Source organism: Dermochelys coriacea, chromosome 20 (assembly GCF_009764565.3).
Source record: "Dermochelys coriacea isolate rDerCor1 chromosome 20, rDerCor1.pri.v4, whole genome shotgun sequence".
In the NCBI taxonomy this organism is placed as follows: domain Eukaryota; kingdom Metazoa; phylum Chordata; order Testudines; family Dermochelyidae; genus Dermochelys; species Dermochelys coriacea.
The window spans coordinates 12,497,885-12,507,934 of NC_050087.2; the positions used below are offsets into that span (position 1 = coordinate 12,497,885).

The 10,050-nt window shown below is 65.5% G+C and overlaps 1 protein-coding gene across 4 annotated transcripts; it reads right to left on the reverse strand.

The window, feature by feature from the left end:
• Window positions 1-758: 758 nt before the first annotated feature.
• On the reverse strand, window positions 759-9,448 carry LOC119846129 (syntaxin-binding protein 2-like). 4 transcript variants are annotated; one of them, XM_038379337.2, is made up of 6 exons: window positions 9,346-9,448; window positions 9,009-9,115; window positions 8,499-8,588; window positions 3,819-3,904; window positions 3,162-3,328; window positions 759-2,626 (listed from the first exon to the last, which is right to left on the reverse strand). In XM_038379337.2, the coding sequence occupies exons 2-6, from the start codon at window positions 9,039-9,041 to the stop codon at window positions 2,547-2,549; spliced, it is 456 nt and encodes a 151-aa protein (XP_038235265.1). In that variant the 5' UTR covers window positions 9,042-9,115; window positions 9,346-9,448; the 3' UTR covers window positions 759-2,546. The 4 variants fall into 4 exon arrangements, with proteins under 4 accessions (XP_038235265.1, XP_043362230.1, XP_043362229.1 ...); XM_038379338.2 differs by having other exon boundaries at window positions 760-2,626; window positions 3,171-3,328; XM_043506295.1 differs by lacking the exons at window positions 9,009-9,115; window positions 9,346-9,448 and adding an exon at window positions 8,675-8,818 and having other exon boundaries at window positions 3,171-3,328.
• Window positions 9,449-10,050: the final 602 nt, after the last annotated feature.

The following is a 10,050-nucleotide window of genomic DNA, read 5'->3' on the forward strand; positions in this document are numbered from 1 at the left end:
CTGGGGGGCTGGCTGTGGTGAGGGGGGTCTTGGGCTTTGGGGGGGTTCTCTCCAATACGCTGTCTCTGTAACTGATGCTGATCACACTACGCTGCCCCCTTCTTAAAGCCCAGCCCAGCCCAGCCCAGCAGCTGGAGCTCACCCAGTAATTAGGAAATGAGATTTAATTTCAGGCAATGAAATGCCACTAAAGTGGCGGGTGAGCCGGCTTTGGGCTCCGCGGTAAGATGATAAGCAGCGTCACATGGGCTGGTTGCATAATTGTGAACTTGGCTCAGGCCGGTCGCCTTCCCTGCCCCCTGCCCAGCCCCAAAGGTTGGGGGCCGACTCTGGGGAGGGCTGGGGGATAAGATGCTGGGTCCCTGCCCGGGAGAAGGGGTGTGCACTGGGCATCATTCTGGGATCACTCAGCCCCCAGCATGGCCAGGCCCAGGGCAGGGGGCACCGGGCTGCAGTCCACACCCACAAGGGATGGGCAGGTCGGGGGCAGGGCTGGCTCAGCCTGGGTTTGTTTAACTCCGGTCTTTAGATAATATTTGCTCTAGGGCTCATCGGATGCACCAGTGCTGCCTACAGGGGGCACTGCCACTGCATGGGGGTGTCACCCACCCCCACCTCCTGCCTCCCACTGCCCCACCCCAAATCACTCCTGACCCCCCCACCCATGCAGTGTATACAGCTTGCAGTTACTGTAAACCTCCCCCCTTCCTGCTACCCCACTGCCTCCCCCCATCCCTGCTATAAGCCCCCCAAGTGATCCCGCTCTGCCCCAAACACTCTCCCTCCAGCAGGGTCTGCATGCAGGTCTCTGCAGGCTGAGCCCTTCTGCAAACCTGGTACAGCCTCACCTGGCCCTGGATCCAAGCTCCGCCTTAGTCATGATCCACCCAATCCAGGCCCAAAGGTCTTGGGGGCCCTGGCACTGGGAGACAGGGGCATCTTGGCACCCCATTCCCACCAGCCCCCAGGACTGGGACCAGCACAGTGATCAGCTCCCCCAGGCCCACTGCATGGGCTGATGTGTGCAACCCTCTCCAGCTGCCCTCACCAGGGCCTGGGGCAGAGCGTGGCAGAGCCAGGGCAGCATCATGCTGGACCCACCTTCCCGTCTGGCACTGACCAGGCCCATGGCTGGCTGTCTCAAGCTTGCAACCTGGGGGCAGGCTGAGGGTTTGTGTGTGTGGCTGGGGTTCCCCTTACTCAAGGTGCAGGCCTGGGGTGCACATGGAGCCCCGGTGGCAGCCCAGCTGTAAGGGCAGCCATGGTGGGAGCTGGCGAGCCCACAGTTGGGCAGGTGTCTCCGCTGGAGCATTTTAATTCCATGCCCCCAATCCACCGCCAATCCTGCCTGGCAGCCGCGCAGCAATTATCTAAATGGCTGTTAATTGTGGCTGATAATTCCCCACGGGGATCAGGGATGGAAAGCTCCGCACTGAGCAGATTGGGGCTGGGCCCGAGCGGCAGATCCGAGGTGCCAGAGTCTCTCACCCCGTCCACAGCAGGCACGCAGCGCTGGCAGTGCTCGTTTGCCCAGCAGGGAGACAGGAGCTGGCCCAGGGGGCAGGGGAAACAGGGGCTGCTGGGCTCGAAGTGACTGACCTGTTCCGGGGCACATTCCCCAGCAGGCTGCGTGTGCAATTATTAGCAGGAGTATGAGGGGAGAGAAGGATGGGCAGAGCAGGGCAGGCTGGGAGGCAGGACTCCTGGGTTCTGTGCTGAGCTCTGGGAGGGGAGTAGGGTCTAGGGGTTAGATCAGGGGCTGGGAGGCAGGACTCCTGGGTTCCATGCCCAGCTCTGCCCCCAAATCATGTGAGTCACTCCCGCTCTGGGTGCCTGTTATTGAGGTTTTGTGTCACACGGGTGCTGCTGGGCATTTTCCAAGCCCCCTGGAAGGCTGGGATCCTCTTTTGCCAAGCCTGGGGCACTCTGAGGCTAACATGCTGGCCTGCCCTCCCCGCGCCTTCCCTCCCTCCCGTGAACCAGCCAGGGGCACTGGGCTTGAAGGGGGGCTAGCCTAATGTGGCCTAGGCCAGGCCCAGATGATCACAAACGGCGCACCCAGCCAGGCCATCCCTGCGCCAAACCTGGCTCAGCCCAGGCCCCAACCCATGGCTGGTGGCCAAGTCAGTGCCCTCCAGCCCCCTGCCCTCCCCAACTGCCTGCAATAGAAGTGCTGCTCTCCCCCCCTCATATGCTGGCAGAGGGGTGACAGGAGGCGGAGGGGGAGGGGCTGTGCTTTGGGACCCAGGCAGGGGAGGTAGGAATGTCTGAAGCTGATAGATAACGGAGCCTGACTCTCCCCCTATCCCATCGGGGCAGGGTGGCCATGGGGCACAAAGGGTGACAGCCCTAGAGGCTGTGCCAGAGGGTGGGAGCCTGGCCTGCCCCCTGCCCTAACAGCCAAGCAGTCTGGGGGTCATTCCCCCCATCCCAAGAACTGACACCACAGCCAGGAGTAGGGAGGAAGGTGCCTTGTTGAGAAGAGGAGGTGGAGCTGGGGACAGCGAGCTGTGGGGGGCAGAGTCTCTGGGGGAAGGGGGCTGCTTCTAGGCCTCCTCGGGGGCCAGTTGGTTGAGGGTTTGGACGTCATCCAGAAAGCGCTTGGGAGTCAGGATGTGACTGGAACCTGGGGGAGAGAGAGGTGGTTGGCAGCAGTGAGTATAGTGGGGTGGGTATGAGGCTGGCATCACCATCTCCATCATCCTTGCAGCTGGACCCTGCTCTAGTGCAGGGGGGGAGGGGCTGTCTCCTACCCCCCCACCCCCCGAGGCCTGGCACCGCACCCCTCGTGCCGCTGTACCCTGCACAGCCAGGCAAGAATCCACATGCTGACAGTGATCCTCACCCTTGGGTCTTAGAGGGGTGTGTCCAGGTGGTGAGCCATATCCCTAGGGGTGTTACTGGGGGTGTCTGATTGGGCCCCCACACATGGTCCCTGGGCAATGAGAGGCCTGGGGAGCCAGGGGCCAGGAGATCAGGTGTCTAGATACAGGCCATGTGGGGCAAGCAAATCTGTTCCCAGACCCCTGGGTGCAGGAGGACAGAGGGTAGCATGGGTGCCCTGTGGGTGCTGGCAGGCAGTTCTAGGGTCTCCCTCTCCCAGGGGGTTCCCGACTGTCCCTGACCCGGGCATTCCAGCTGCCCTTCCCCCCAGGACTCACCCCACTCACCGATCACCACCTCCCACTTGCCCTTGGTGGCCGGGGTCACTTCGTAGGCGCAGCGCATCTCAGATATGGACACCCCACCCAGCACGTAGATGATGAGGCGCGGGCCCGTCCGGTACTCAGTCGCTGGCTTGTTCTTGTGCCAATGCCTGAGGCGGGCGCTGTGGGGAGAGAGGGGCAGTGTGGATACCAGGGGCTCGCTGAGAGAATGCCAGGTGTAGGGGTGGGCACTGCCCAAAGCGGGGGCTGGGGGGAGAGGGGGTGGTGTGGATACCAGGGGCTCGCTGATGGAAAGCCGGATGGAAGGGCAGGGCCTGGAGGAGGATGGGGGGCAGGCCCTGCCCAAGGGACTGAGACAGGAGTCCCAAAGCAGGCAGAAGGGAGTAGGGGAGGGTGGCACCTGCCCTGGGCTGGGGGTGCTGTCTAAAGCTCATCCAGTTCCTTTCCTCTATCCTGGGCCCTGGTGTGTTGAGGGACTGCTGGGGTACGGGGGACATGGTAAGAGGGATCCAGGGCTCCAGGCTCTTGGGCACCCCCGCCCCTGGAGAGGGCAGGGCCCTGGCCATGCACTCCCAGGCACAGAGGCTCCTACACCCTGGGCTGTGTGTGTCAGGGCTCTGCCCCCCACAGCCCAGCCAGGCTCAGCCTTACCTGACAGCAGCCTGGGAGCTGGTGGTAGGGACCGGGTCCGACACGAAGGGCCACAGATTCTTGTCAAGTTTGTCCTCAAGGATGTCCTGGCGGGGGGAGGGGGGAGGACAGATCAGCAGGGGCCAAGCAGCAGGAACCTCGGACCTGGTGGCCAAGCCAGGCCCCATTGGGGCGGTGGAGCTGGGATGGCTCCTCACTGAATGATTGACAGTCCCTGGGGGGAGCAGCCTGGGGCCCCCTTTCCAGGGTGGGGCCTGGGAAGCCAGCAAAGAGCACGCTGACGCATCCAGTGATGCCCCCCATCTTCCTACATCCCCCTCAGCTGCTCAATGCCCTGCTGTGACCTCCCACCCATCCATTGTTATGGGGAGGGCAGAGACCTCCTGCAGCCGGATCCAGGGCCCCACACTTGGGGCGGGGGAGGCAGGGGGCTGCCCTCAGTGCCCCTTCCCTGCTGCGGGCAGATTCAGGCCCTGCCCCATGAGGTGTGTCCCAGCCACTCAGGGGGCCCAGGCTATGATACATCCTAATGCCACATAATAGGAGCTTTTACATTAGTCCGCTGCATTGACTTGTACAGGGAAGCTTAAGGCCTGCCAAGCTGTGGCTGGCGCACGGGGGGCCCCGATTGGATTAGGCATGGGATTGAGGCTGCCTCAACTGCCTTCCCCAAAATCCCACAGGAGGAACCATCACCACGCTGGAGCAGGGGCCTGGGAGCCTCCCACCTGTGATCTGCCAGGGACAGGAGCTCCGGTTGGGGCGTTAATTCTTGGCCTCGAGGAGCCCCAAGCCAGTAGGTTGAAGGCAACTAAGTGTGCCCCCCACCCCCTTGAGGAGTGCCCCACAGGACAGGGTGATGAGGGGCTCAGCCCCACAGCAAAGGTGAAGGGAAGGAGCGACCATGTCACCTCTCACAAGCTAAGCAGGTTTGGGCCCAGGCAGTGCTTGGATAGGAGACCTCTAAGGAAAAGCCACTGGGTGCTGGGGGGTGCGAGTGAGTCAGCAGAGGGTGCTCTATGACCCAGTGCGGCGCTGGGGGGCGCTGTACTGCAGGGAGCAGCGGGGGGCTCTGCGGGGGGCGCTCTCCCCGCTCAGTCAGTGGCCAGTACTGTACAGCAGGAGTTCATCCTTTAGATGAGCGTCACACAGCTGCTCCTCGCTGGAGGTTAGGCCAAGGACCCTGCCAGCCATTCAGAGTCCAGTGCCAGTCATGACAGTGTGCTGCCTGGATCCCCTGCACCTCCAGCCCCACACACTGATCGCCTCCTGCCCTAGACTCTGGGGCAGCGCTGCTGGGCGGCTGTTAACAGCTGCCTGTCGCTCTTACAAAGAATTCAGCCCCGGTGAGGGACCCCTGTATAAACCGCCCATGGCCCACCCCAGAGCTGGCAGCATCTCAGCACCGGGTAAGACAACTCCCCTGCACTCGTGTCTAAGATTTAAGACCCCCAAGGATGGCAGCAGGAGAGGACTCGCTGATGAGCCCTAGAGCCCTGCGCGGATACAAAAATGTGGATGTGCATCAGCCCACGATCCACAAGCTGCCTCTTACCTGTATCCACATCCTCACCGGCAGCAGCTAGCGTGGGTGGGGAAGGGGTCTTGCAGGGAAGAGGCAGCGTGGAGGGGGCAGGGTCTCGAGGAGAAGGGGCAGTGTGGAGGGGGTGGGGGCTGGGGGGAAGGGGCAGCTTGATGGGGGCGGGGTCTCGAGGAGAAGGGGCAGTGTGGAGGGGGTGGGGGCTGGGGGGAAGGGGCAGCTTGATGGGGGCGGGGTCTCGAGGAGAAGGGGCAGTGTGGGGGGGGGTGGGGGCTAGGGGAAGGGGCAGCGTAGAGGGGGCAGGGTCTCGAGAAGGGGCAGCGTGGAGGGGGTGGGGGCTAGGGGGAAGGGGCAGCTTGGAGGGGGCGGGGTCTCGAGGAGAAGGGGCAGCGTGGAGGGGGTGGGGGCTGGGGGGAAGGGGCAGCTTAGAGGGGGCAGGGTCTCGAGGAGAAGGGGCAGTGTGGAGGGGGTGGGGGCTGGGGGGAAGGGGCAGCTTGGAGGGGGCGGGGTCTCGAGGAGAAGGGGCAGCGTGGAGGGGGTGGGGGACAGGGGGAAGGGGCAGCTTGGAGGGGGCAGGGTCTCGAGGAGAAGGGGCAGTGTGGAGGGGGTGGGGGCTGGGGGGAAGGGGCAGCGTAGAGGGGGCGGGGTCTCGAGGAGAAGGGGCAGTGTGGAGGGGGTGGGGGCTAGGGGGAAGGGGCAGCGTGGAGGGGGCGGGGTCTCGAGGAGAAGGGGCAGCGTGGAGGGGGTGGGGGCTAGGGGGAAGGGGCAGCGTAGAGGGGGCGGGGTCTCGAGGAGAAGGGGCAGTGTGGAGGGGGTGGGGGCTGGGGGGAAGGGGCAGCTTGATGGGGGCGGGGTCTCGAGGAGAAGGGGCAGTGTGGGGGGGGTGGGGGCTAGGGGAAGGGGCAGCGTAGAGGGGGCAGGGTCTCGAGAAGGGGCAGCGTGGAGGGGGTGGGGGCTAGGGGGAAGGGGCAGCTTGGAGGGGGCAGGGTCTCGAGGAGAAGGGGCAGCGTGGAGGGGGTGGGGGATAGGGGGAAGGGGCAAGTTGGAGGGGGCAGGGTCTCGAGGAGAAGGGGCAGTGTGGAGGGGGTGGGGGCTGGGGGGAAGGGGCAGCTTGGAGGGGGCGGGGTCTCGAGGAGAAGGGGCAGCGTGGAGGGGGTGGGGGATAGGGGGAAGGGGCAGCTTGGAGGGGGCAGGGTCTCGAGGAGAAGGGGCAGTGTGGAGGGGGTGGGGGCTGGGGGGAAGGGGCAGCGTAGAGGGGGCGGGGTCTCGAGGAGAAGGGGCAGTGTGGAGGGGGTGGGGGCTAGGGGGAAGGGGCAGCGTAGAGGGGGCGGGGTCTCGAGGAGAAGGGGCAGCGTGGAGGGGGTGGGGGATAGGGGGAAGGGGCAGCGTAGAGGGGGCGGGGTCTCGAGGAGAAGGGGCAGTGTGGAGGGGGTGGGGGCTGGGGGGAAGGGGCAGCTTGATGGGGGCGGGGTCTCGAGGAGAAGGGGCAGTGTGGGGGGGGTGGGGGCTAGGGGAAGGGGCAGCGTAGAGGGGGCAGGGTCTCGAGAAGGGGCAGCGTGGAGGGGGTGGGGGCTAGGGGGAAGGGGCAGCTTGGAGGGGGCGGGGTCTCGAGGAGAAGGGGCAGCGTGGAGGGGGTGGGGGCAGGGTCTCGAGGAGAAGGGGCAGTGTGGAGGGGGTGGGGGCTGGGGGGAAGGGGCAGCTTGGAGGGGGCGGGGTCTCGAGGAGAAGGGGCAGTGTGGAGGGGGTGGGGGCTGGGGGGAAGGGGCAGCGTAGAGGGGGCGGGGTCTCGAGGAGAAGGGGCAGCGTGGAGGGGGTGGGGGATAGGGGGAAGGGGCAGCGTAGAGGGGGCGGGGTCTCGAGGAGAAGGGGCAGCGTGGAGGGGGTGGGGGCTAGGGGGAAGGGGCAGCTTGGAGGGGGCAGGATCTCGAGGAGAAGGGGCAGTGTGGAGGGGGTGGGGGCTAGGGGGAAGGGGCAGCGTAGAGGGGGCGGGGTCTCGAGGAGAAGGGGCAGTGTGGAGGGGGTGGGGGCTGGGGGGAAGGGGCAGCGTAGAGGGGGCGGGGTCTCGAGGAGAAGGGGCAGCGTGGAGGGGGTGGGGGATAGGGGGAAGGGGCAGCTTGGAGGGGGCAGGGTCTCGAGGAGAAGGGGCAGTGTGGAGGGGGTGGGGGCTGGGGGGAAGGGGCAGCTTGGAGGGGGCAGGATCTCGAGGAGAAGGGGCAGTGTGGAGCGGGTGGGGGCTAGGGGGAAGGGGCAGCGTAGAGGGGGCAGGATCTCGAGGAGAAGGGGCAGTGTGGAGGGGGTGGGGGCTAGGGGGAAGGGGCAGCGTAGAGGGGGCGGGGTCTCGAGGAGAAGGGGCAGTGTGGAGGGGGTGGGGGCTGGGGGGAAGGGGCAGCTTGGAGGGGGCAGGATCTCGAGGAGAAGGGGCAGTGTGGAGGGGGTGGGGGCTAGGGGGAAGGGGCAGCGTAGAGGGGGCGGGGTCTCGAGGAGAAGGGGCAGTGTGGAGGGGGTGGGGGCTGGGGGGAAGGGGCAGCTTGGAGGGGGCAGGATCTCGAGGAGAAGGGGCAGTGTGGAGGGGGTGGGGGCTAGGGGGAAGGGGCAGCGTAGAGGGGGCGGGGTCTCGAGGAGAAGGGGCAGTGTGGAGGGGGTGGGGGCTGGGGGGAAGGGGTTTCTCATCACATGCCGCTCCTGGGGGTTCACGACCGTACACGGCAGCAGCAGAGCATGTTGCATCACAGTGGGGTGGAGGGTGGGGTGCTGGGGCCCCGCCCACTCCAATCCCAAATCCTGCTGCCCAGGAGCTGGCGGCGAGACTGGTGCTGCTCAAGCTGCTGGACAGGAGGCAGCGCGGCGGGGCGAGTGGGTGCCGGACAGCCCCGACTCCGACGTGCTGCCCAGCCACTGGCTGCGGGCTGGCGGCCCCGAGCGCCCTGCGTCCCCCGGGCTGCCTGAGCCGGATGCCGCAGGCCAGGCGCTGCTGGGGAGTAGAGCCCTGCACGGTTGTATCTGCAGCCGATCCACTATCCGCAGAAATGGGGTGCGGATATGCAGTGCTCTATGCATGGCTGACCCCAAACCACCCCCTGCCGCCCAGCCTGCCAGTTGTGACCCCCACCCCCAAGGCCAGGAAGCAGATGGCCCGATACCTCCATGATGTCCTTGAGCATGGGGGTCCAGCGGGAGAGCTGGTAGGTGGACTCCAGCCGCGCCTTCCTCTCCGGTCGCAGCTGCCCGCTCTGGGGGAGGAAGGGAGAGGTGGTGAGAGGCAGCAGGGAGGAGGTGTGGGGTGGGAACGGGCACAGACAGGGAGAGTGTGGCCCACCTGAGTCGCTCCAGCCGGGCAGAGGGGAGAGGCAGAGAAAAGAACAGAATGGATCACTGAGCGAGAGAGAGAGAGAGAGAGAGAGGAGGGGAGAGAGACTGATGGGAGAACAGAGCTGCTTCCCCCCATTCCCCACGTGGCCACCCCATGCAGTGGTCACCAGCTCCAGCTCCCTGGCGATCTGAGGTCCTGACCCCCAGGGTCCTGTGCAGGGGCAGAAGAAGTCACCCCAGATAGAGGTCCTGACCTCCAGGATGGTCTGGGCTCCCCTGTGCGGCACAGATCTGCCCCCTGGCATGGGTGCAGCTGCTGGCCCCTGGCCCCAGTCTCTTACCCCAGGCGTGAGAGAGATGCCCAGGAACTGCATGTTGTCTATGATGTCGCTCTGCTGCTGGATGTTGGCATGTTGGATCAGCTTGGTGAGGTTCTCCTTGTCCACACCTGCACGGGGAGAGACAGGTCAGCGCTAGCACCCCTGGGACGCACCCACAGCCCAGGCACATCAGTCCGTGGCCCCAGGAGTCCCAGTTCCCTGAACAAATCCTGAGATCCTGCTCTTCCCCCTCCTCCCAGAGCTGGGGGTAGAACCCAGGAGTCCTGGCTCCCAGCCCCCTCTAACCCACTGGACCCCACACAGTTAATGATCGAATTTAGGTTCTTGCTGCTCCTCCCTCAACAGGCTCTCTTGGGCGCTGGGGCAAGCGTCTCTCTAGCTCCCCCTGGCAGTACAATGGGAGCCCCCGTCCCCCTGATCTGGGCTCCCCCTTCTGTGGCCAGTCAGGTGCAGTGTCAGAGCCAAGGCCTGGCTCTTTAAGGCTGTGAGGTCTTGAGCTAGAGGAAGGGCAACGTGCCCCCCCGCCCCCCCCAAACCATTTACTGCTGCTTAGTGCAGAGGAGGAGACCTGGCAACTCCACAGCACCCCTTGGCCAGGAATCTGGGCAGCCAGGCAGCCAGAGGAGCCACATGAGGGCACCCTGGCCTGGGCAATGGGCGCAGGGGCAGTGCCAGAGCAGGGTTACAGGAAGGCCCCTGGAGCAGGGCCCTGCCCCACTGAGCCAGCATGGGGCAGGAACTGATGGGGGAAGAGGGACTGTGCCAAGTGTCGGGGTCAGGGAGGTCCTGGTGAGTTTGGGGAAGGGGCTGGATGCAGCAAGAAGCAGGGAACTGGTACAGGGATGACACAAGGGGTGGGCAGGGGACTGGTCGCAGGAGGCTCAGAGGCAGAAGATGGTATCTGAACAGCCTGCAGGAAGGGAGGGATCTCCCCCCTCCCTGCAGAGAACGGGCCGGGGGGCTGCTCCAGGTGTGTGCCTCGACCTGCTCCTCTTCCTGGGTACAGCACTGGCTGGGGGGGGGGGCGAGGGACACTGCTGAG